Genomic DNA, 27,312 nt, shown 5'->3' with positions numbered 1-27,312 from the left:
GATGGAGACCCAATTAGTAGTCTCCACATTTCAAAAAATTTGATGCAGACATCATGAAACTGGCATCAATTTCACCAGACTAGAACTAGTATAATGGAGGACCAACACCCTTCCACTCCAGTCAACCCACCAGATGGAGACCCAAACAGTAGTCTCCACATTTCAAAAAATTAGGGGCAAGCACAATCAAAGTCGCATCAATTTCACCAGAGTAGAAATAGTATAATGGGGACTGGTACCTTTCCACTGCAAAAAACATATCATATGGAGATCCTATCAGGAGTCTCCACATTTCAAAAAATTAGGGGCAGTCACCACCAAAGTGGCATTAATTACAGTAGAGTAGAAATAGTATAATTAAGACTGACACCTCTTCCACTATAGCCAACCCAGCAGATTGAGACCCAACTAGGAGCCTTCACATTTCCAAAAATTATGGGCAGACACCACAAAAGTGGCATCAATTTCACCAGAGTAGAAATAGTATAATGGAGGACTGACACCCAGCAGATTGAAACCCAATCAGGAGTCTCCACATTTTAAACAATTATGGGCAGACATCAACAGCAGCAACAGCAGGCACAGAAGCCAAGGCAGAGCTATCACAGACTGCAATAACGCGAGATCAATGCAGCACACTAAAAGATACACCATCTACTAGTCTGCACAGTCTGCAATTGGGGTGTAAAAGTCCTTGGCTTCTTCATTTTTATGAAAGTTAGGCAGTCTGCTCTTTCAGGGGACAGCTGGATGCGCTTATCCATCAGGACACCATGAACAGTGCTGAAGACACGTTCTGAGAGAAAGCTGGCTGCTTGGCATGATAAAACCTCCAAAGCATGACAGGTGAGCTCAGGCCACTCGTCCATTTTTGAAGACCAAATTGTAAAAGGGTCCAAAGCCTCTCTGATGGTAATGATATTGAGCTTAAGATACTCCTGCACCAACCTCTCCAGTCGTTCACCATGTGTCAGACTTGTATTCTGTTGTGCTGGTGCACGAGCTGGCCTAAAAAATGTGTGAAAGAACTTACAGAAATTGGTTCTGACACTTACACTGCTTCTGCTGCTGCTAATGTTTTTGCATTGACAAATTGACATTCCCTTTGTTGGAGATCTAGAGCTATGATGCACACTGTGTTCCTCACTGCTGTCTTAGGGAAAACCTCCCTTTAGGTGATCTAAAAACGTGTTTCGATATTCCAACTTGCGCGGGTCCCTTTTCAGGGTGGTAAGCATCTGGAAAATTTACTCTTGTAATGTGGATATAACAGACTGGCAATCCAGTAGTCAGCAATATTTCAAATTCTAACTATATGAGGATCATGTTGCGGATAGTGCAGCAAGAAGGAGCTTGTGTGTCAGGCTCTTCCATGAGGTCCAAGCCTATGGTGTCTTGGTTGCTGGGTAACACTGATGCTTGTTTCCTCCATCCCCTACCGCCAACCAGAGAATGGATCATTATCCTCTTCATCTCCTGACTGTTGCCCGCCCATCACTTCTTCCTCCTCGTCCTCCTCCATTTGTTCCTATGCTACTGCACCTTCACTAACAGTTTGTCTGGTAACACGAGCCCTCCTCGATCGCTGTAAAACACCCGTCTGTGTAATGACAGTGTGTAACTCTGAGACATCGTTATCCCTTCTGCATCTTCCTCTACTTTCTCCTCTTCCTCTAGGACCATCGCCTCCTCTTGAATACTATTTAAAGTGTGCGCCAGCATTTAGATGACTGGAATAGTAATGCTGATGAAAGCATCGTCATTGCTAACCATCTTAGTAGTCATTTTAAAACTCTGCAAAAGGGTGCAGAGGTTTTTAATCTCTACCAACTCCGCAAACGTGATTTGCATCACGTCCATACTGCGCTGGCCCAGGCTACACGACATGAGATACTGCATCAGAGCTCACCGCTGCTGCCACAGTTGCTACAACATGTGCAGAGTGGAATTCCACTGTTTTGGCACATCTCCTATGAGCTGGTGGTATGGTCAAAGACCTCTGTATCGATACAAGTCGATGACCTGTGGGGAAGTGAGCATACAGTGACCTTACTTTCTGCAGCAGCGCATCCAGGCCGAGATAGTGGCAGAGAAATTGCTGTATCACCAGGTTGAGGATGTAAGCCATGCAAGGCACATGTGTGAGGATGCCCCAGTGTAGGTTCGCCACCAGGTTTGCACCATTGTCACAAATTGCCTTCCCTGGCTCCAGGTTCAGTGGAGACAGCCATTGCTCAAACTAAGCCTGGAGAGCTGTCCACAACTCCTGACCTGTGTGACTGCGATTTCCAAGACATATTAATTTTAAGACTGCCTGATTGCGGTGAGCCCTGGCTGCGCAGTACGGAGGTTGTGTTGATTTTCTCTGCACTGTTGAAATGTGTGTTTCATTAAGGCATAGGTTGAAGGCTTATGTGGAGGCCCTAGAGAAGGTGGAGGATGCATAAGCATTAGAGTTATGGTTAGATACAGAAGTTTGTCCCGCAAGCCTTCCAAGACTTGTGGAGAAGCCCCATCCCTGCCTACCCCCACAGCCATCAGAGTCACCCAGTGTCCAGTCAGCGAGATAAAATGCCCCTGGCCATGTTTTCTCATCCAGGTGTTTGTGGTGAAATGCACTCTGGCAGACATAGATTTAGTCAAGGAACGGGTGATGTTGTCTGTGACATGCTGGTGTATCATAGGCACAGATTTCTTAATGATGGTATACCACAGGCACAGATTTCATAATGGTGACTGGGCAACTAGTACTGGGGGACTGCAATAGCCATCAGCTTTCAGAAACTGTCTGTATCCACCATTTGGAAAGGCAGAATTTCCATGGCCAACAGATTGGAGATGGTGGAGTTCAACCATTTAGCTTAATCATGTGTAGAATGAAACAAACTTTTACATGACCACAACTTCGGGACTGAGGACTGGCTGCTTTTCTGAAAGAGGATGAAGTAGGGTGAACATGACAAAATGCACCACCGTGACGTGCAGGTGAAGGCGGAGATGTTACGGTGGATTGAGAAAGATGTGGTGTGCTCGGTGAAGCAAAAACAGCAGGCATGTCCACTTCCATTACAGCTGACGGGCTCTCACTCAGCCTCACTGGAGTCAGTAAACAAGTGGAGGTTCTGTGGCTGGAAAACTGTGTGACAACACTTGGCACAGTGACAGAGGAGGAAGAAGCAGAAGATGCTATTGATAGGGTGGCCAATGATTGGGGATGCCCACTGGTCCGCATTTTATCTCATTGAGATTGCCAGACTAATGCATGTTGATCGTAAATGTGCCGATTCTTGCATGTAGTAGTCAAATTCTTGCAATTTTTGCCTGTACTAAGTCATTTTTGCAAAGTTGGCAGATTAAGTGAGTTGGCTCATCCTTTGCAGTTTTAAGTCGCAGGCTATGCAACCCTCCCCCCCCCCTGCAAGCTGCAGACCCTCGACTGGTGCTGGCCACAGCCAGAGTTGTGGCTGAGGATGCAGTGCTTGTAATGTTTGCATTACTAGTGTCTGTACGGGAAACTGCAACGTAACCTCCTCATCTTCCTCCTACTCAGCTGTGTGCCTCTGGGTTCACATCAAGTGGGATCTACAACCTCATCATCATCCTCTCTGTTCTCCCTTTCCTCACCCTGGGAGTAACCCTCCTTCTCTTTTTGCCCTGACAGCACAGTATAATCCACATGTGCTTCAGGTATCTGAGTCTCATCAGGATCAACTTTTCCCCCAGGGGTTAACATCTGGTGACAAGGGTCAGGATTCTGTTCGGATCCTACTTCTTGCTGCCCTGGATCTAACAGAAAAAAAATTTTGGCCATCTGTGCAGATATTTTCCTCCTCATGAGTCTGTGAATCTTTGGAGTAGACCTCTGATGCCCATTGCATAGAATGTGTGAACAGCTCTGCAAACTCGCCCATCTGTGGTTCCCTACAGTCACCTAGGCAGTTGGAGAGTGGTAATGAGGGACTAAACAAGGGTAATTGCTGTGCCACCTCTGAGGACTGTACTGTGTGTGATGTTGAGGTGGTATAAGAGGAGGAGAGGTCACTTGATGCAGCGCATGCTCTTTCTGGCCCTAATCTACAAGGCGTACCGCTGTGTGGCTGCCGAAGAAAAAGAGTTTAGTAGCCCATCCAGTAATATAAGTTGTCAGTTGTCTTTGGATAGAATGTGAAGGTGTTGGTTCACTAGAGCTTTCACTAATATTAGCACATACCCCACATAGACCTTGAACACCAAGCCTATTCCTCCTTCCACCACGACATCGATTTTTCACACTCATGTTGCTCAGATAGTGTGGTTGGAGCACTCTAATAGCAACAAAAAATTAGATTTTTTACTGTGGAGCCCTGGATACAGTAGAATCTCAGATGCAAAAAAATATAAGCTGAGATGTGGCCTGCTGTATGTATCACGTCAGTAACAGAAGAAATTAGATGTTTTACTTTGGATGAGGCCTGTATACAGTAGAATATATGCGTCAAAAACTTACAAGCTCAGATGTGGCCTGCTATATGTATTACGTTAGTAACAGAAGAAATTAGATTTTTTTTTTTACTGTGGATGAGGCCTGGACAGAGTAGAATATATGTGCCAAAAAATTACAAGCTCAGATGTGGCCTGCTGTATGTATCACGTTAATAACAGAAGAAATTAGATTTTTTACTGTGGATGAGGCCTGGAAACAGTAAAATATATGCGCCAATAAATTACAAGCTCATATGTGGCCTGCTGTGTGTATCACATTAGTAACAGAAGAAATTAGAGTTTTTTTTTACTATGGATGAGGCCTGGATACAGTAGAATATATGCGCCAAAAAATTGCAAGCTGAGATCTGGCCTTCTGTGAGTATCACTGTAGTAACAGATGAAATTAGATTTTTTTTTACTTTGGATGAGTTCTGGATACTGCTGAATCTATGCGCAAATAAATTGCAAGCTCAGATGTGACCTACTTTATATAGCAAAGTAGGAACAGAAAAAAATAATTTCAAAGGTGTACTCCTGCATGGAGCACTATATCAGCTCAAAAGAGTTCTATGCTGAAATGTGTGTGGCTTGTTATTTCCATCTGGACCACACTACTATGTTGGAAGGTCAATTTCACATCCACACAGGATCCTATCTATCTAAACTATCTGACTTAGAAGCAACTGCCTAGATAACTACGTCAATATCTCAGTATCCAGGACCAGCCTCTCTGCGCTGTTACACTGGTAAAATGGCACTAAAACAACATGTCCACTTTTTATGTGGAGAGGGACATGTGACTTCAGCAGCCAATGGCACAAGCCCTTATGTCTGGACATTGTGAATGGTTCCTGCACCCTGATTGGCTTGTCGGAATCTGCATACATTAGGTTAAGAAGAAAAAAAAATAAGATTTACAGCCCTCCGATAATCTGACCTGTCCTCACCCGTCCCCTCATCAAACACATCTTCCCCCACCCCCCCTTCGCTCATCATACAGCACACTACTATCCTGGCCAAAGTCATAAAAATTACAGTCATGGAAACACAATCATTTACCGCACTTTGGCTAAATTGGACCAATTTTCAGTAAAAACACTCTGGTGTCCGATCACGAATCTGAATGTGCAATGTTCATGCCAAATTTGAAAAAAACAAACATTTTCCGAACATGTTCTCTCATTTCTAGTAATAATTAGTGTTGAGCGAGCATGCTCAACACTGCTCGATACTCGCCGAGCAACTCGCTACTCGGGATGTTCGGCGAGCACCGAGCATTTCCGGGTTACTCGGGCAGGAGCTCGGGTCTCCGCCCTGCACATTTGGTGCTCTTTACAGAGCCAATGAACATGCAGGGATTGCCAGCCAGTCACTGTAATGCCACAGCCATGTTGTTTGTGGGCATTACAGTGATTGGCTGGCCGCACAGCATCACCACGAGTATTTACAACCCAGCGCCGCCATCTTGGACACAGTCGCTCCGGATCAGACAGTGTAGGGTCAGTGCTCCATAGCTAGGGAGAGATTTATACTGCAAAATAGTTAGTGCAGGGTCTCTAAAGCCTACCAAATCAAACAAACAGTCCTTCTCAGGAATAATATCCATCCCAGATATCAGGCAGGCAGGCTGGCTGTATAGGAGATGCAGTGGTTATACCAACAAACACTGCATTACAGTCCTGTGTGCTCCTGTTGGTCAAATTGCTAGACTTATCCCCCGGTCTCAGGGGCCAGGAAAAATTATTTTTTTTTCATCTAAATCCTGTATTTTTTTCCCTCAGTCAGACTGTACAAATACATGTCTTATTAACCTTTTGGTATTTCCCCGGCCCCCCCAAAAAAAATTGAGCGTCCTCCTGACTGTTCAGACACAAATATATCTGTTTAAAATATTCTGTTGTAGGCCAGATAACTAGAAGTTCGATTTTGCAGTTGCACGGTTCAAATCTCTGTATTATCCAGCTTTTGACCTTTTTTACATAAAAAAACAGTAATAGTGTCTCCCTGACTGTTCAGACACAAATATATCTGTTTAAAATATTCTGGTGTAGGCCAGATAACTAGAAGTTTGGCTTTGCAGTTCCACGGTTTAAATCTCAGTATTATCCAGCTTTTGGCCTTTTTTACATAAAAAAAACAGTAATAGTGTCTCCCTGACTGTTCAGACACAAATATATATTTTTAAAATATTCTGGTGTAGGACAGATAACTAGAAGTTTGGTTTTGCAGTTCCACGGTTCAAATCTCTGCATTATGCAGCTTTTGGCCTTTTTTACATAAAACACAATAATAGTGTCTCCCTGACTGTTCAGACACAAATATATCTGTGTAAAATATTGTGGTGTAGGCCAGATTACTAGAAGTTTGGTTTTGCAGTTGCACGGTTCAAATCTCGGTATTACCCAGCTTTTGGCCTTTTTTACATTAATAAAACAGTAATAGTATCTCAATGACTGTTCAAGCACAAATATATCTGTTTAAAAAATTCTGGTGTAGGCCAGAAAACTAGTAGTTTGGTTTGGCAGTTCCACGGTTCAAATCTCTGTATTATGCAGTTTTTGGCCTTTTTTGCATAAAAAAAACAGTAATAGTGTCTCCCTGACTGTTCAGACACAAATATATCTGTTTAAAATATTCTGGTGTAGGCCAGATAACTAGTAGTTTGGTTTGGCAGTTCCACGGTTCAAATCTCTGTATTATGCAGTTTTTGGCCTTTTTTGCATAAAAAAAACAGTAATAGTGTCTCCCTGACTGTTCAGACACAAATATATCTGTTTAAAATATTCTGGTGTAGGCCAGATAACTAGAAGTTTGGTTTTGCAGTTGCACGGTTCAAATCTCTGTATTATCCAGCTTTTGGCCTTTTTTACATAAAAAAATAGTAATATTGTCTCCCTGACTGTTCAGACACAATTATATCTGTTTAAAATATTCTGGTGTAGGCCAGAGAAATAGAACAGTGGTTTTCCTCTTCCATGGTACTAATCTCCTTTTTATTTCCCTTTTTTCATTGGTAGTGTGAGTGTAAGCTATTTTACTTCATTTACAATGGGCAAGGCGCGTGGCAAGGGACGTGGAACTGGACGTTCTGGTGATGGTGCGTGTAGAGGACCGGGCCGTGATCAAGGTGAAAATGTGCCAAAGCCAACAGCCACATCTTCTCGCTCCCACTTCTTGACCGAATTACTAGGGAAGCAAACTACAACACCAGTATTGCGAACTGATCAGTGTGAACTGGTTATTAATCATATAGCAGATAATACTTCCAGTTACCTGGGCACCACCACCTCCGGTCTGTCTTCCACACTGTCAAGTTTTAGTAGCCGTGAGTCTCGACAGCATACTCCTCCTCACCCTGATGCTCCTTCCTCCCACCATGCCGAGTGTCGTCAGACAGCAACGGATCCCACACTTGGACACTCTGAAGAGCTGTTCACTGGTCCATTTCCATATTTTTGGGCCCCTCGCCTCCTACGCTTATAGTGGTGGAAGAGGAGATCCCATGTAGCAATGCCCAAATATTTGAAAAACCACGGCCAGAGGAAGTCGACGCTGGCAATTTGTCACAAGAGGTGAACGATGACGAGACGCAATTGTCACGAAGTGAGGAGGAGGATCGTGGTGCGCAAGTGGAAGAGGAGGAGGTGGTGGATGATCTAGTAACTAACCCAACGTGGCAGGAGGACACGCAGAGTGAGGCCAGCAGCACATGTGGGAGGGGGGAGGCAGAGCACCCCAAAAGGCAGGAAGAAGCAGTGTGGTGGCCGCACACAGAAGGCGGGCAACAGTTCCCCGTAACACCAACATGAGGGACGTTGCCAGTACAACCGGTAGGTCTTCCAGGGTCTGGAATTTTTTTAAAGACTCTGCTGATAACACCAAAAAGAACATTTGTAAAACCTGCCATACCAGCATCAGCAGGGGTGACAAAACTACCAGCCTGACAACCACCAGCATGATCAGGCACATGTCAGCAAAGCACGCGACTTTGTGGGGCAAACCCCCGGGTCCACAACCAGTGTCAGCGGGTGTCACCACTGCTTCTTCCGCTGTTGTGCATGTAAGAGAACCCCCTGTTGAGCTTGCAAGGCAATCCCCTGTCCATACTGCATGATGCACCGCAGCGTTCAATTGTCCATATCCCAGAGCTTTGAATGAAAGTTCAAATTCGCAGCCAACGCCCCACAGCCACAGTCCTAAATTTGCACATTTCACGACTGCTTGCATTGGAAATGCTGCCTTTTAGGCTGGTGGAGACGGAATCCTTCCGCAACCTTATGGCGGTGGCCGTCCCTCAGTACTCGGTCCCCAGCCGACACATCCCCGCACTACACAAGCACGTGTCCCAAAACATCTGCCATACCCTCAACAACGCAGTTACTGGGAGAGTACACCTGACAACGGACACGTGGACAAGTGCTTGTGGCCAGGGACGGTACATCTCCCTGACGGCACACTGGGTAAACATAGTGGAAGTCAGGACCCAGTCGTACTTTGGGATGGAACACATCATCCCACCGAGGATTGCGGGCCCTATGTCAGTCAGAGTTGCCCCACAGTGTACAGCTCCTGCGCATCATCCTCCTCCTCCTTATGTTCAGCCTCCATCTCAGATATCACCACATCAGTTACAATCTGGAAGCACTGCAGTACTGCCTCAGCCAAGCGACAACAGGCTGTGCTGAAACTCATAAGCTTAGGTGATAAACCTCACACTGCTTGTGAGTTGTGGAGAGCTGTGAAAGAGCAGGAAGATCTGTGGCTGAGACCGCTGAACCTACATCCAGGCATGGTCATGTGTGACAATGGCAGTAACCTGGTGGCGGCTCTGAGGCGAGGCGAGATCACACACGTACCATGCCTGGCTCATGTGCTTAACCTCGTGGTTCAGCAGTTTCTTAAATTGTACCCCGAGTTGCCAGATCTGCTCGTCAAAGTGCGCCGCCTGTCAGCCCATTTTCGGAAGTCGGCGACAGCTTCCACTGCCCTTGCTGTGTTGCAGCAGCGTTTGCAGCTTCCGGCACACCGACTGGTGTGTGATGTCCCCACACTTTAGAACTCTACCCTCCACATGTTGCAAAGGATTTGTGAGCAGAAGAGAGCAGTTGTGGAGTACCAGCTGCAACAAGGCCGTCAATATTCAGGTCAGACTCCACACATAATACCTCAGGAGTGGACCTGGATATCTGACATATGTACGATCCTGACAAACTTTGAGGAGTCCACCAAGATGTCTGTATTTTGCAACGCTCTCTGCAGGGAATTAAAGAGGAGGCATTGCAGATAGAGTATGATGAGATGGATCAAGGAGCCGTAATGGGCGATTAAACACAGCTCAGCCTCATCTCATCCCAACGTGCATTGGGGGACAATGAGGGAGAGGAGGAGGAGGAGTAAGAACAGTAGCTGGTACCATGCGCTGTAGACGGTAGTACCTGTACAACTGTCATACCGTTGGTTCAGCGTGGCCTGAGGACAGGGGGGAGAAGGAGTAGAAGGAGGAGGAGGAAGAGAGCATTGTCAGTGATCATCTTATGGAGAACACGGAAGTCTTGCCCGTTACCAGTCTGGCACACATGGCTGACTTTATGTTACGCTGCCTTAACCGTGACCCTCGCGTTCTCAAAATGTTGGGTGACAGTCATTACTAGTTGATGACACTTTTAGACCCCCGCTGCAAGGAGAACTTTCACTCTCTTATTCCTGAGGTGGATAGGTCTACAAAAATGTGCAGTACCAGAAGGCATTTGCTGCAGAACTGTTAAAAAAATTCCCATCTGAACACGCTAGCAGCAGAGGTCACAGTTCGTTGACCAACCAAGGCGTACAGGTGAGAGAGATGCAACTCCAATCCAGCAGAGGCAGGGGAACACTGACAACATTCTGGGACAGTTTTCTGAGACCCACCCAGCTTACAGGCCCTGTGGCGCGGGGTACTCTCACAAGGAATGGAAACTTTCAAAAAATGGTGAGGGAGTACCTTGCCGACCGTACCAGCTTCCTCCGTGATTCCTTTGTGCCTTTTAATTATTGGATATCCAATCTGGACGCTTGGAAAGAACTCGCTCTGTACGCTTTGGTGGTCCTGGCCTGCCCTGCCGCTAGCTTGTTATCGGAGCGTGTTTTTAGTGCCGCTGGGGGAATTATAACTGATAAGTGCACTCGCCTGTCAACTGACAATGCTGACAAGCTGACCCTTATCAAAATGAACAAGGGCTGGATTGGGCCAGACTTCTCATCACCACCAAATGACAGCAAAGTAACATAAAGTCAAATCCACTGTGTTATTTCGGGACGTGTATTCCCATGCACCGCTTCACACCCACACATGGGTATACGCTTTCTCATTTCGGCTGTATTTTGCTCTTCTCCTTATCCTCAGCCTCCACCACCACTATACCACCAGGGTGACCGTGGTCAGCATTGCAAGTTCCTCCGTCCTAATTTTTGGCAGCTTTTGCTTGGAAGGCATAGGCAAAGACTATGGGAGACCCACTCCCCAATAATGGGAATAATGTTTTGAATATGCTGTACTGCATGGCTCTTGTTTGCCAGCATTGAAAGTGTTATGTTCTGCTACCAAAGCTAAGGAAAGAGAGGAGAGCTGTCCCTACGATAGAACTCAGCTTGATCCCTACGATGTAACGGGGAACCTGATCCTGCGATCAGACCTGCTAAAGTCCTAAGCTAGTCTGTACGGAGACCTATAGATGTGGGGAAGGAATCCCTACAAGTACTAGGGACTGGGAGCAAAATGGACACCTCCTAACAGAAATAGTAGCAGACAGACGAACAAACAAAATAAACAAGGCAACTTAGCCAGAGCACAAGCGTAACAACACTGATGTCCAGCGGGGAATGGGAGACAGGTGCTGAATAATAAAGAGTGAAGAGATCATGTGAACAAGACACCAAGCACCAGAGGAAAAGACTAGAAGCCAGCAAACCACAACAATAGTAGAACAACATAAATTCGAACAGTTGCCCCCACATTCTACAGCTCCTGCACCTCCTCCTCCTCTTCAGCCTCCATCTCCGAAATGACCAAATCAGTCGCAAGCTGGAAGCACTGCAGCACTGCCTCGGCCAAGCGGCAACAGGCTGTGCTGAAGCTAATATGCTTAGGCAACAAGCCGCACAACGCTGAAAAGTTGTGGACAGCTCTGAAAGAGCAGGCAGATCTGTGGCAGACACCTCTGACCCCACAGCCAGGCATGGTCATGTGTGACAATGCGGGAAACTGGTGGCGGCTCTGAGGTGCGGCGAGCTCACACACGTACCATGTCTGGCCCATGTGCTTAACCTCGTGGTTAAGCAGTTTCTCAAAACCTATCCGGATATGTCCAATCTGCTTGTCAAAGTATGCCGCCTGTGTGCCCATCTTAGAAAGTCAGCTACAGCTTCCAGCGCCCTTGCATCTTCGTTGTTCCCACGCTTTGGAACTCTAAATTGCAGTTGTTGGGAACGATTTGTGAGCAGAAGAGGGCAGTTGTTGACTACCATCATCAACAAGGCTGTCGGTGTTCAGGTCAGACTCCACACATGAAACCTCAAGAGTGGACATGGATGTCAGACATTTGTACCGTCCTCCAAAGCTTTGAGGACTCCACCAAGATGGTGTGCAGCGATGACTTCATAATTAGCGTCACCATCCCATTTCTCTGTCTTCTGAAACGCTCTCTGCTCACAATTTAAGAGGATGCATTGCAGGCAGAGCATGATGAGCTGGAGCAAGGAACAATATAGGGTGATTACACACAGCCCAGCCTCATCTCATCCCAACGAGGATTGGGTGACAATGTGCTATAGACCGTACTACCTGCACAACTGTCATAACATCTGTTCAGCATGGATAGCCTGAGGACAGGGAGGAGGAGGAAGAGGAGAAGGATTAGGAGGAGAGCAAGGCCAGTTGTCCTCTTGGTGAGGACAGAGAAGTCTTGTCTCTTTGCAATCTGGCACACAAGGCTGAGTTTATGTCACGCTGCCTTTCCCGTGACCCTTGCTTTGTCCAAATTTTGGGTGACAGTCATTACCGGTTGGTGACAATTCTATACCCATGCTACAAGGAGAACTTTCTGTCTCTTATTCCCTTGTAGGACAGGCCTAATAAAATGGGGCAGTATGAGAAGGCCCTTGTTGCGGAATTAATAAAAAAATTCCCATCTGAAAACGCTGGCGGCAGAGGTCACAGTTCATTGGAAAACCAAGGAGTACAGCAGGCAAGAGAGACAGAAATGCAATCCAGAAAAATGCAGGGGAACACTGTCAAAGTTCTGGGACAGTTTTCTCAGACCCTCCCATCGCACAGGCCCTGAGGCTCGGGATATTCTCCCAAGGAAGGAAAAGTTCGGAAGATGGTGAGGGAGTACTTTGCCTACCGTGCAACATCCTCCGTGATTCCTCTGTGCCTTATAATTATTGGGTATCCATGCTGGACACGTGGCATGAACTGGCTCTCTACGCCATGGAGGTCCTGGCCTGCCCTTCCGCTAGCGTTTGGTCAGAGCGGGTTTTTAGTGCCGCTGGTGGATTTATAATTGATAGGTGCATCTGCCTGTCAACTGAAAATGCTGACAGGCTGGCTCTTATAAAAATTAACAAGGGCTGGATTTGGCCAGAATTCTCAACACCACTGAATGATAGCAGCGTAAGATAAGCTGAAATACAGTGTCTTTTTTTTGAGAGGTCTAACTCTATTCCCATGCACCTACGTCTTCACACCCAGACATGGGTATATTCTTCCTCATTTTGTCTATTTGCTATTGTCCTCCTCCTTCTCTGCATCCTCATCCTCCACCACCATATCACCAACATATCTATGTTTCTTGCAAGGGGTATTGGAGTTCCTCCAAATTTTTGTCAGCCCTTGCTTCACTGCATAAGCAAAGAGTATGGGAGACACACTTCCTAAAAATGGGAGCATTTTTTGCAGGAGGCCCTCTGACCTATATGTCTCTTATAAGGGACATTGGAGTTCCTCCATATTTTTGGCAGTCGTTGCTTCACTGCATAGGCAAACAGTATGGGAGACCCACTTCCTAATAATGGGAGCATTTTTGCAGGAGGTCCTCCGACCTCTACGTCTCTTTCACGGGGCATTGGAGTTCCTCCAAATCTTTGGCAGCCGTTGCTTCACTGCATACCCTATAACTGAATAGCAGACCCTCTCCTTTCTAAAGGGAACATGTCGTACTCGTTACTTTGGCCATGCTCTATGTGTCTTTAAATTGTTAGTGGGGTTTTTCCTAAATTTTGGCAGCCATTGCAGTCACAGCATGGGCATTACCACTATAGGAGATTGGCTTCTTTATAATGGGAACATTTTTTTACTGAGACCCTCCTCTATGTCTCTTCAAAGTGGTATTGGGTTGCATCCACATTTTTTGAAGCCCTTGCAGTCACTGCATACGGAATAACAGTATGGGAGACCCACTTGACAATTCCCAGTGAATGCATTTGTCTTGGTTGAAAGCAATATAAAAGTGCAAAAATGCATCAAAAACGCTACATGTGAACATAGCCGAAGGTGTGGAGGAGTATTTTTGTTTTTGCATATTTATTTTGCCTTATATACCCTGGAAAGGATGTTCCTTAACATATTTCCCCGGAAAATCCATTTTGATTTTGTATTTGCATGTTTATTGTGAGTCCGTAAAAGTGGCGTAATACCTCTGACAACATTGTTGACAGCAGTGACCTGGGAGTCCGAAATGCTTCCAGGGGTCTTCCCCATGCTGTTCCCATGTCAATTGAGCACTGTTCCCATCGATTTTGGCAATTTTTAGGCCCTCTGAAGACCACCGGTGGGAGTCGCCTGAAAAATGCTCGAGTTTCCCATAGACTTACATTGGGCTCGTTGCTCGGGTCGAGCACCCGAGTATTCCAATTTGCTCGACACGAACAATGAGTACCCGAGCATTTTAGTGCTCGCTCATCAGTAGTGCCTACATGATATTAAAAAAGATACAAGGAGTTGGTTATATCTGTGCCTACATGATATATAGAAAGAGACAGAGAGTCAGCTGTGTCTGTGCCTACATCATATACAGAAATATACACGGTGTGAATTGTCTCTGTGCCTACATGATATGGAAAAAAGGGTCAGGGAGTCAGTTGAATCTGTGCCTGCATGATATATATAAAGATACAGGGAGTTGGTAGTATCTGTGCCTATATGATAAATAGAAAGAAACAAGGAGTCAGTACTGAGTTGGCTGTATCTTTCCCTACATAATACACAAAAAGAAGCAAAGAAGTCAGTTTTATCTGTGCCTACATTATATAAAAATAGAAACATGAATTCAGTTGTATCTGTGCCTACATGATAAACAGAAAGAAACAAGGAGTCAGTACTATCTGTGCCTACATGATTCATTTGGAAAGACAGTGAGAAAATGCTATCTATACATCATTCTGATATTTGGAGGCAGTACTATTTATATCAATATACTATAGTAGACATTGTGACTACATTTTTCTCTATATTTTTAAACATTTTCTATAAATAATTTTTCAATATTCAATGATGGTCTGAACCTGTATAATATTTTTATGTCGATAGTCTTATAGATTAATGTATGTAACCATGCACTAGATAATCCTCTCTGTAGTCAACAGGGAATGCTGTGAGATTTCAGTTCTGAAAACTGCAGAATTGTAAATGCAGCTCTTGAGTAGAGCACAATTTGTATTTCAGGATCAGAAATGCACGGTGTTTTCATAGTGACTCTGCTTCTTAATGCGCATTATGTGTATATAAATGATATGTGTCTCAGTGGAAATTCCCTTTAAATATAACATCATCCAATCTTTTTATCTTGCAGGCGACAGATATTGGTGCATCTATGGTCATCCATGCATTTGGAGCTTATTTCGGGCTGGCTGCTTCGGCTGTACTGTATCGATCTGGACTGAAAAAAGGACATGAACATGAAGGCTCTGTTTATCACTCTGATTTATTTGCAATGATTGGTAAAGTAACTAAATGTACAAATCTTTATTTTGTAAGTCACTAAGTCACTGTCCACCCTCCACCCAAGTAGTCAGAGATAGTCGGACGCCAATGGGAAGATAGGAAGGAAAAAAAAAAAAAAAGCGCAAAAACACTTTAAAAAAGGATTTTAATGACCGAGATTTTAACCCTTAGTTTAGAGCATTTTTTCATTTTTGTGCTTTTGTTTTTTTCCAACCTTCTTTCAAGATACATAACTTTGTTTTTCCATCAACATTGCCATATTGAAGGCTTGCATATTTTTGCAGGACGAGTTGTAGTTTTGGATGACACCAGTCATTCTACTATGCAATTTATTGGAAAATTGAACAAACGACATGCAATGAAATGTACGTGCAGTTAAACAGTTTCTGCAATTTGTTTTTGAAGGTTTTCCACAGGATTCAAACTCACAACCTGTAGCTTGGCAGGCAGCAGCTTTACATTTCTATGTACCAATACATCTCTTATATAATTTGCATACTTGTATAGTAGAGGTAAAATAAAAGTCATAGGTTTGTTTTCCTTTTGAAGTAACAAAAAAAAAATGAAAAACAGCTGTAATAATAATTCTTACTGCTCTTTGTAAAAACAAAATAATCATTACAAATCAGCAACAAAAATGGACATATTTGACATATTGTCATCATGGCGATGCCATGGGAATTTTTTTTTTAAAAAAGTATATTGGAAAATTCTATAACTTTTTATTTTACAATGAATACGCCTTATTTGAGGACAATTGAATATTCCTTTAAAATTAATAAAAACTCTCCAGACCATGCTCTTTAGAAAGACAGCTTGGCTGGAGAGTCACAGAAAGTAAAACAAAAGGTCACAATCTAATACTTGACGTTTCGCCAAGCGTTCTTGTACACCTTTGTTTGTCTTGCTGTAGCCCTTTCCCAGGTACATGAATCTGAGTCAGGGTAATCACGACATTTTAATTATTAGTGAAATCTAAAGTTCATATGGTCATTAAGTGAAGTTATTTTGTTAATGTGTGATGAAAGGACCCGGGGGATCCAAAGTAATCATTCTGAACTGTTCCAACCCATCACCTGCATCCCTGTCCTTACTAACAAGCAACATGCTGTCATTTTCCCCAGAAAGTTCAGATCAGATCATTCATTTTTTCCCTGGTTTGATTGGCTATAGCATATTCTATCACTTTCTGTTGTACACACAGTATCTCTTTAAAGGGGCTGTCCTATCCTAATAAATGGGTAAAATCTGAACCTTCTTGTAAAACCAAGCAACTTTGCAATTTATCTCTTATTAAAATTTCTCTCCATTTTCAAGAATGGACTGCAAGCAATTTCATTTTGGTTCAATCGCTGCTAAATAGAGTGCACAATTCAGGCCAGAGGCTCAACCATACTGGAAGCCCAAAAAGTAGGAAGCTGGGAGGCAGGGGCTGTGCCCCTGAAGCTGTGGTCTCCTGAAGCTGTGCACCCTTTAAATACCTAACCACAAGGTTGGAGTGGTCACTGCCTCCCTTAAGATCAGAACAATCATCTCCTGCTGCTATATTAATTTACATGGTCTCATGGGCTATAACATATTTTTATCACTATCTACTTCTCAAAACTATAACAACAGTATATCTTTAAATACACAACCACAAGATCACTGGTCACTGCCTCCCATATAATCAGAACAATCATCTCCTGCTGCTATATTAATTTCCATGGTCTCATGGGCTATAGCATATGTGATCACTATCTACTTCTCAAAACTTTACCAACAGTATGTCTTTAAATACACAACCATAAAATCACTGGTCACTGCCTCCCATATAATCAGAACAATCATCTCCTGCTGCTATATTAATTTCCATGGTCTTGTGAGCTATAGCATATTTGATCACTATCTACTTCTCAAAACTATACAAACAGTATGTCTTTAAATACACAATCACATGAGTGCGATGGTCACTGCTGCCCATATTATCAGAATACTCATTTCTGCTGCTTTAATAATTTTCACGCTCTTATTGGCTACAGCATATTTTATTTCTGCTTGCTTTTTGAAACTGTCACATAACCAAAAGATTAGAAAAGTCACGGAGGCAGGTTTAATAATCTTGCCTGAGCAAAGTAAAAATTAAAATCACATCCCTTTCTCACTAAACCACACTCTTTTCTGCTAAGCCACATAACTGTATTTAGCTTTGTAAATTACCATCACTTGTTTACTGCAAGGGTGGAAAATTAATCCCCAGATGCTACAATAATTTCCATAGTTTCATTGGACACAGTATATGTTTCCCCTGCGATTTCTTGATACTATACCTGTCCCATAAGGCTACATGAGTAAAGCAGTCACTGCCTTCTACAAGATCAGAACATTAACCTTCCGCTGCTTCAATAATTCCCATAGTTTTATTGAATAGAGTATATGCTTTCATTGACCATTTTTTGATATTAAGCCTGTCACATATTACCACGTGAGTGAATTGGTCACTGCCTTCAATAAAATCAGATCACTAATCTCCCGCTGCTACAATAATTCCCATAGAGAAGTAATTTGGTACAATATACCTCCCTGCCCATTTCTTGATTTTGTGACTGTCACATGTACTTGTGTGAGTGAAATGGCCACTGCCTTCTGCAAGATCAGAGAGAGATATCTGACAGATTTAGGCAATATTATTATAACATACTTGTTGCACTTCATCTCTGCCCACCTAGGACCTCAATTGTAGGAGGATCATCATAAGGGGATATATGATCAGGGAAGAGCCACAATGCTCAAAAAATGAGTGATCCAGCACAATATGGTATCAAAATATCTAGATTTTATTACATGATAACAAAGTAAGTGTATGAACACACACAGAAAACACAGAGTGTATTTAAAATAGGGCTCACAGTGGAAACAGTCGCTCAGTAATTAAGGGAGAAAAAGTTAATTGAAACTCCAAAGGGTAAGTATCTAAAGTATGGTAAATATAATCACATTAGATATCACTACCATGACAGGTACATAATTGATGACTACTTCACATATTATACTTATAACAGACATATATCGGAAACATAGTCTACCTGTCAATGGATAGATTACCCTTCAGTCACTGCCACATGCGCGCCAGCCCCGACGCGCGTTTCGGCAAACAAGCCTTTGTCAAGGGGTGTGAACATAGTCTCCACCCCTTGAACACCCCTTGACAAAGGCTGGATCACTCATTTTTTGAGCCTTGTGGCTCTTCCCTGTTCATCTTCTGCAAGATCAGTAAACTCATCTGTTGCAGCTACAGTTATTTATGTTATGCCTTCAGCATATTGTATTCCTGCCTCAAAATTGCCACTGTGATATGTAACCTTATTTTCTACAGAAAAGGTCACTTTCTCCTGTAAGATCAGAATACAACAATTTCTATAGTTTCACTGGGTAAATTATATTGTAACCACTCACATTTTTTTGGAATTGTCCCTTTCATATTCAACCATGTCTTCAAAGAACCACATTTGTGAAAAAGGTCACTTCCCCCACAAGATCAGCACACTCTTTTTCCTCTGCTGTCAGTTTTTTTTTTATAAATTAACAGAATGAATGAATGTATAAATTAATCAATCAATATATCGTTTATAAAGCAATGAAATTCACTCACAAAGATGTTATTGTTGTCGAAAACTCATGTATTTTCAGGAACCCTCTTTCTGTGGATGTTTTGGCCAAGCTTCAACTCTGCCATTGCCGAACATGGAGCAGATCAGGAAATGGCCATTATTAACACCTACTTCTCACTGGCGGCCTGTGTGCTCACTGCCTATGCCTTCTCCAGTCTGGTTGAACACAAAGGAAAGTTTGATATGGTAAGAAACTGCATAAATAATGTCACAATTCTTACTGATCCCTACACATTTTATATATAATATTTAGAGCTTAGTCAGACAGACTTAAAATGAATCCTTAAGCAGGTTTTTTGCTTTGTAAAAAGGGTTATGTTGTAGTGGCAGAGACCCTGATTATGGCGATGTATCACCTGTGGGGCTGCTTGCTGCAGTTTTGATAAAATTCCTGCTTCCTCTGCTGCAGATCTACCAGTTTTCTAAATTCTGAGTTGTGTATAGCCCCGCCCTCACGACTGATTGGCACCTTTCTGTGTACACTGTGCATAGGCAGAAAGCTACCAATCAGTGGTGGTGCGGGGTTATTCAAAGCTCATGAATATTGAGAGCTATATGGTGATAATCTCCTTCTGATAAAACAGTGATTTTGCCAAAGCTACACCAAGCAACCCAACAAGTGATACATCACTGGAATTAGGGTCTCTGCCCTTACATTATGCTGTTCACAGAGATCCCCCTACTTTTTTTTAGAAAAACAAGCCACCCTCGCTCTTATGTTGTGTGTAGAGCTTTTCCTACATGTTTCGGACGGAATCTGAGTAAGGACTGAGATGTAATCTGAAACATTTAGGAAAAGCTCTCACATGTATATGTTTTTCTACAGTACTGGGAATGTTTTCTTTTTATGCAATTTTACCCATAATTTTTTTTTATCCCAAAAAAATCAGGATATCCCTACCTCTTCCTATCTCACACTGGCTCAATCTCCCCTTAACTGTAGACTATAGTGGATCCAGTTTGACTCTCCAATGCTTCCTATTCCCTGTTGGCCACAACAGAAGTTTGACTGTGCAGTAGAAGTTATGGGATTCCATCCTTCTAAAAATGGAATCTTGAGTGACATCTATAATTACTAAATTCACATTTTTGAAAACTAGTGCCTTGAAAAATAAATTGTGACATATCAACCATGATGATATCTAAATAATCAGCAAGCCTGGGGTCTCACACTCATTGACTTGTTCCATCCAGGTCCATATCCAGAATGCCACTCTGGCCGGAGGTGTAGCGGTAGGAACCTGCGCTGACATGAACATTGGACCCTTTGGCGCAATGATTATTGGGTTCATTGCAGGAATAATCTCTACCCTGGGATTCAAGTTCTTAACTGTAAGTTGACACCTAAATTTTCATTGATTAAGTCTTAGGCTTGTTTCTTAGAAGTACAATAATGGTGACATTTGTTGCTCACTTTATGAATGCAAATTTTACCCCGATCCCTACAATATTTGGCTCAGTACTTCATTACGTAAAATTGCTCTTTATTAACTTTGTTCTCATCCCCATTATCTCTTTCAGCCAATTTTTGCTTCCAAGCTCAGGGTTCAGGACACATGCGGAGTGCACAATCTTCACGGTTTACCAGGAATTATGGGTGGGATCGCAGGCATTGTGGCCACAGCCCTCGGAGCAAAACCCAAGTGAGTAATTCTCCTTCCAATGCTAAAAATTATTTTTGATCATTTCGGCATTCAGACATATCTCCTCATGGATTTAAAGTGCACTGAATAAATCAAATAAGCTCTCTAGGAAAAAAAATAAACTATAGAAATAGTAGAAAGTCTGGTGACATATAATTAAGGGTATGTAATAAAGGACTAAGTATAGGGCAAACCAAAAGGGAAACACAAAAGAGCAAAAATGTTCATGAGCCCAAAAAAATAATCAATAACCTTTATTAAATAAAAACAATCATGCTCTTAGAATGAGAACAACATTAAATTAAAGGCATCATGACAAATTGTGTTCATGTAGCCACCATGCTTCTCGCCTCATGATGCTGAAGGCAGTTTGGGACTAGACTCATGACTACAAATTGCATATAAGGCCAAATGACTCCAAAATATAGAAGTTTGATTAGCAGAGATTCATATTTCTACAACTTTTTGCTGGGGTGGCACCACCACCCCCAGATGAAGGCAATGAGCGAAACGCACTTCGGTGCTGGCATCATTCCAGCAGAAGAGGACAATTATGGGTATGCGGTTTGTAAGTTGACTCACTATCACTGATTATTTTACTTATGTTAATTAGTTTACAGCCCTACTACACTCACCTCCCGTATGTGACGTCTTTCTTTTACAGTTGGACTCATGCCGAGTCCATAATTGTTTTTATTTAATAAAGGTTCATTTTCTACATCGATTATTGTTTTGGCTCATTAGCATTTTTTTCCTCCCTTTGCTCTTTTTTATTAACAAGCACATGTATGGCCAAATTAATGTAAATATATATCATTAATTATTCTTCTTTTTATCACTCTTTAATCATAAATTATTTGATATTTACTTTATTTCACCTTCATGTTTATATCTCTTAATTATAAAGCCTCCATCTAAGCTCTCGGGCATGGGGTGGAGGGGGTATTGCTTCTCCTTGTGGTGATAAAATTGATTTTGAGAGCATTATGGGAAAAGATATGCAAATTAGCTCTCTGTTAAGTCTAACAATAAAAGGTGGCAGTAGAGACAGATTTTTTTGTAAAGCATTTGACAGCAGGTTAAATACAAAGATTTATCTACAGATATTTGTTTTTCTATGTTTAAACGGAATCTGTCAATGAATTTTTGCATAGTACGTAAATTTGAGAACAGCATAATATAGGACAAGAGACTGTGATTCCAGTGATGTGTCACTTACCGTGCTGCCTGGTGCAGTTTTGATAGCGTCCCTGTTTTTTCTGCTGCAGATCTAACAGTGCTCAAAATGTTGAACTGTGCATAACCCCACCCACATCACTGATTTGCAGCTTCTTGTGTACACTGTCAGCAAGCTGCCAATCAATGGTGGTGGCGGGGTTAGAAATATTAGCTGGACTGCTGTGCATGTGAGACATAGTTAGTCAGTGATAATTTCCTGGCGATAAAACCCTAATTGTATGGAAACTACAACAAACAGCCTAATAAGTGACATATCCCTGGAATCAGGATCTCTTGCTCTATATTATGCTGCTCTCAGAAGAAATAGCAAAAACCTTCTGATAGATTCCCTTTAAGATTCCCATTAAATCTCCAAGCCCAAACAGACATGAAATCTACCCTGGTATCCCTGGGGCTGATGTCAAACCTGTACATATAACAGTCCAATACAATCAATTTTTATGCAAAAAAACTCAATTGCTGCATAATAACAATATTTTTTACATTTTCCAGCTATTATCCTGTTTATCAAGGAGCTGCGTTAGCCGCAACCTTCGCTATCGCTATTGCTGGAGGCGTCATCACAGGTGTGTAATAGAGAGCATCATCTTAAGTGATCCCTTACTGTATATGATGACATTTTCAATGGGCTTTTTTATAATGGGATTTATAGGTCTAAGATTGAGCATAATTTTAGGATCCATGGATCCAGTATGCTGTATTCGGTTCTCTCCACAGTGGGGGTCTGAGTGCAGTCACATCTCCATGGAGAGTGTTATAGCCTGGAATTGGCACAGTGGAGTCAGCAGACCACATTCCCTTGCATCCAGCACACATTTATGGCATATCTCGTGAATATTCCATAAATGTCTAAGTTAGGAATATCAATTTAGGTCCAAAAACCAGCTTTGTTCATGAAGGTTTTTTTTTTTTTTTAATATATTTCTAAAGTTATTTTTCTGGCCTTCATTTCTCTGTTGTTTTGTGCCCTACTTTTTAGGCTTCATCTTAAAATGTCCATTCTGGGGGCCACCACCTGATGAGAACTGCTATGATGACACCGTCTACTGGGAAGTAAGTACAGTCACCCTATTAAAAGGCATTACAACAAGGCTTCACTATCTCACTCACTGTTTCCTCAGCTCCCAGACTGTTCTGACAATATATTGGTTCAGAAATCTGATATTGTAAATTAAGAGAATTACATTCCTAAAAAATACAGCAACTTTCCTGTGAATTAAAAGACAGCATATACATATACACTAGTGTCTTGTCTCTTCCTTATTTTATTTTCCCTCTCCACTCCCCTTCCTTTTCCTCTACCACTTTTTCTTTTTTCACTTATTTTCCTGTTTCCTTTTTACTATTTTCATCTTTCTTTCTACCTTTCACATCTTTTCTTCTGTTCCCTCCCCCTTTCCATTTCATTCCTTTAACTTTCAAACTTCCCCTAATTTTCCTCCTTTTCTTTCTCATCTCCAACTCTTTCTTCTCGACACTTCCTTTCATACCTCTCATCTCTTTTTTCACCTCTCCTCTCTTTTTCCTTTCTTTAGCTCTTCTCTCCGCTCTCCTATGGAGATCTTCCTTTCCATCAGCTCCCCACTCCTCCTTATCTTTTTCCAATCCCTCACTCTAAATACCACCTCGTTTTCTCTCGCCCACTTACAGCTCCATCCATTTTTAATCTCTTTTCTCTCCCTCTTCCCTCTAATCAGCTATTTTTACCTCCTCTCTTCAGCTTTTACCTGTATTCTAATCTTTCTTTCTTCTTTTCCGCTCCCACCGCTCATCTCACTTTTTCACCCTCTTACCTCTCCTTTCTCCCTTTTAATTCTTCTCTCTTTTTCTAACCTCCCCTTTACCGCTTTCACTCTCCACCTCACAACACTCATCTCCTCTCTTCATCTCTTTTACTTCTCTTCTTCCTTCCAACTTCCCATCACTCTTCTTCCTCTTCTCTTTTCTGTCCCCATCACCTTTTTCTCCTGTTTTTACCTTTTCCCAACTCTTTTTCCTCTTTCATTTCCCCTCCCCTTTTCAACCCGTTCTCTCCCCATATTCCCTCTCCTCTCTCCCTTTTAGCTCTTCTTTTTCCTCTAACCTCTCTTCTAACATTTTTTACTGTCCTTACTAATCCACATTCTATGTTTTCATCCCTTTCTCGCCTTGGTCTAAACCTTTCCTCTCCATACCCTCCTTTATTTTTCCCCTTTTCCCTACTGTCTTGACTACTTATCTCTCAATTTTCCCCCTCTCTACTCGATCGTCTTCCCTTACCCCCTCTCCCACATACCCGACCACTTCACATATCAAAAAATATCCTGATATGAATGAAAACAGATTAGACTGAAAATGTTACAAATGATTGTAAAATTAGCAGCAGTTCAGATAAGCATATGAAAAAGGAGCAAACTACTCCAAATAATTGAAATAAAAGAAATATAATTTGGACACCTTAGTCTTTGCATATGTGTTTAATTGGAACCATATGATTTTTTTAGGTTCCCCTCGAAGAAGAAGAAGCAGAACACCATTACCAAGGAGAACATGGAAAAATCCGTGTAGACGCATAAAGTCGCCACAGTCACTTTTCTCAAAAAAATGTATGGAAAGTATACCATAAACTTTATACCCAATATATATGACTTTATGCGAGGGAAATGATTGTTATATGGTAGGCATGACCTAAAAAGGCACCATTTACTATTATAGGTACCATGCTTCATGATCCTTTATAATAGATACCATTGAACTCTACATTGACAACTACTTTAGATTATTTCCGGAGCGTAAGGGGATTCATCCATTGTGTATAAATCTTTTAAATACAGTAAATCTTCAACTTTATGTTCAACATTCTGTGATTCATTTTAAAACATTACTTTTTTTGGTCATTTGGAGCTCAGTTCTTCTGTTACAGAGCTAAAAATCTCCATATAGAAATTGAAATGATTGACAACATTTTTGCTGCTTTGGGTCACCACTAGGGGAAGCATAGCAGTTATTGATAAATATGTACACAGTATGCAGTAAACTCTGGAGCTCCCTCTATTGGTGACTGCAGACATAAGGAATTAAATCACTTAACTCAATGACTTTGCTGAAAATTTAGAGCTTTTTGTTAGAAAAATGGAGATCTGATCCCATAAAGATATATTAAAACATTAATAAGAAAATATTTTTCATGTATTTAGCAAAAACTATTACTATTACTATAACTACTATTTTCCACGCTCATGACCATACATCAGTATAACATTTATAAATGGAAAATTATATTCCTGATATTTCATAATTAGTCATACCTATATTACAGGGAATCCTTACTTTTTTTCTTTCAATATTAGTTGCAACATATTTTATTTTTTTATGGTTTTTTTTTACATTTTTAGAGGCGTTTTTAACATGTAGTACAATGTATCCCACAATAAAGTAACAGTACAATATTATTTCATTTATCATAGTCTCCCTTGCCAACTTTTCAACCTTTCTAAAATTCTAGTTTCTGTTTTTCTGAGTTGTGATGCCATGATGTAAATGGCACAATATTTTAGCCAGATGCCATGATTGGGCCAATGGTCATGTCACATATGGCTGTTCTACATGATGGTTTTCTAGCATAGAGATGTATAGATTCTCCGAATCCATTGTAAGGAATATGGCAATTGTCATTATATATACCCTCATTACTTTCTTTCTTGGTTATATACCATAATACCAGGCTATAACAGTCCATCACATTTACAGCTTGGGTCGAAGTATTGTCACCAGTGATGAGCAAATGTGCCCACTACTCGATTGAGCACGGGGTGCTCGGGTACTCATTGAGTATTGCGGATGCTCGAGCACCATACTTGAGTCCCCAGGGATTGCTTGCCAATATGGCTACGGCATTACAGTGTATGGCAGGCAATCCCTGCATGTTTATTGGCTATCTAACAGCCGCAAAACATGCGGGTCAGGGATTCAAGCATGGCACTCCAGCACCCACGATACTCGATGCATACCCAAGCACCCTGTACTCACTAGAGTAGCACACTCGGTCATCACTAATTGTCACATATATTATATCTCCTTTTATTGATACCATGACCAAGAATTAGACAGAAACTAGTTGCAAGAAAAAAATCCTACCCTATAGAGCACTTATAATTATTTAAATCTACTATAGCCTTAAAGGGGTATTCTGGTTGGATAAGTTGTAACTTTTGAATTGAAAGGAATTCAACCTCTGGGAATCCAAATGATTGCCAGAATGGGGCACTTTAATCTTTAGAATGGTAAATATCTTAATCAGACCATATATTTTTCTTAATTTTTGAAGTTATAATAGAAACCTAATGGGAACTAAAGTGTTTAATGAAAGCAATAATGTAAATGTATTAGTGAATTGTATCTTTTGGTCAATAAAGTTTTTTTCTTGAATCACGTCTTTTATTTTTTCAATTTACTACATAGTAATAATTAGAGATGAGCGAACCTTTAAAGGTTCGATTCATTTCAGATTGTCAAACTTCCCGTTGTCCGCCAAACAATTTGTCGAATGATTCGTCGAACATATCCAAACTCCATTGGATTCAATGAGAGGAAAAACCAAACACATACACAACACCTTCAAAGGGGCCAAGCTGCCAAAACAGCTCAAATAGGGTCAGATACCACAATTTCACCATAGTTAAAATAGTGTAATGGGGACTGACACCCTTCCACTACTAAAAGCACATCAGATGGAGACCCAATGAGGAGTCTCCACATTTCAAAACATTAGGGGTAGACACCACCAACGTGGCATCAATTTCACCAGAGTAGAACTAGTATAATGGGGGGCCGACACCTTTCCACTATAGCCAACCCACCAGATGGAGACCCAATTAGTAGTCTCCACATTTCAAAAAATTTGATGCAGACATCATGAAACTGGCATCAATTTCACCAGACTAGAACTAGTATAATGGAGGACCAACACCCTTCCACTCCAGTCAACCCACCAGATGGAGACCCAATCAGTAGTCTCCACATTTCAAAAAATTAGGGGCAAGCACAATCAAAGTCGCATCAATTTCACCAGAGTAGAAATAGTATAATGGGGACTGGTACCTTTCCACTGCAAAAAACATATCATATGGAGATCCAATCAGGAGTCTCCACATTTCAAAAAATTAGGGGCAGTCACCACCAAAGTGGCATTAATTACAGTAGAGTAGAAATAGTATAATTAAGACTGACACCTCTTCCACTATAGCCAACCCAGCAGATTGAGACCCAACTAGGAGCCTTCACATTTCCAAAAATTATGAGCAGACACCACAAAAGTGGCATCAATTTCACCAGAGTAGAAATAGTATAATGGAGGACC

General features: G+C 41.9%; 1 protein-coding gene across 1 annotated transcript; it reads left to right on the top strand.

Annotated features, from left to right (window-relative positions):
• The first annotated feature begins 15,289 nt into the window (after window positions 1–15,289).
• Window positions 15,290–26,210, top strand: LOC141257937 (ammonium transporter Rh type A-like). The gene is made up of 7 exons (XM_073672937.1): window positions 15,290–15,438; window positions 19,112–19,278; window positions 20,287–20,424; window positions 20,614–20,735; window positions 22,467–22,540; window positions 22,954–23,027; window positions 24,458–26,210. The coding sequence occupies exons 1-7, from the start codon at window positions 15,312–15,314 to the stop codon at window positions 24,527–24,529; spliced, it is 774 nt and encodes a 257-aa protein (XP_073529038.1). The 5' UTR covers window positions 15,290–15,311; the 3' UTR covers window positions 24,530–26,210.
• The last annotated feature ends 1,102 nt before the right edge of the window (window positions 26,211–27,312 follow it).

Source organism: Phyllobates terribilis, unplaced genomic scaffold, assembly GCF_046119375.1.
Source record: "Phyllobates terribilis strain yellow unplaced genomic scaffold, ASM4611937v1 Scaffold_3__8_contigs__length_932513732, whole genome shotgun sequence".
NCBI lineage: Eukaryota > Metazoa > Chordata > Amphibia > Anura > Dendrobatidae > Phyllobates > Phyllobates terribilis.
The sequence above is the reverse complement of the archived record's forward strand: the minus strand, read 5'-3'. Positions and strand labels throughout refer to the sequence as shown.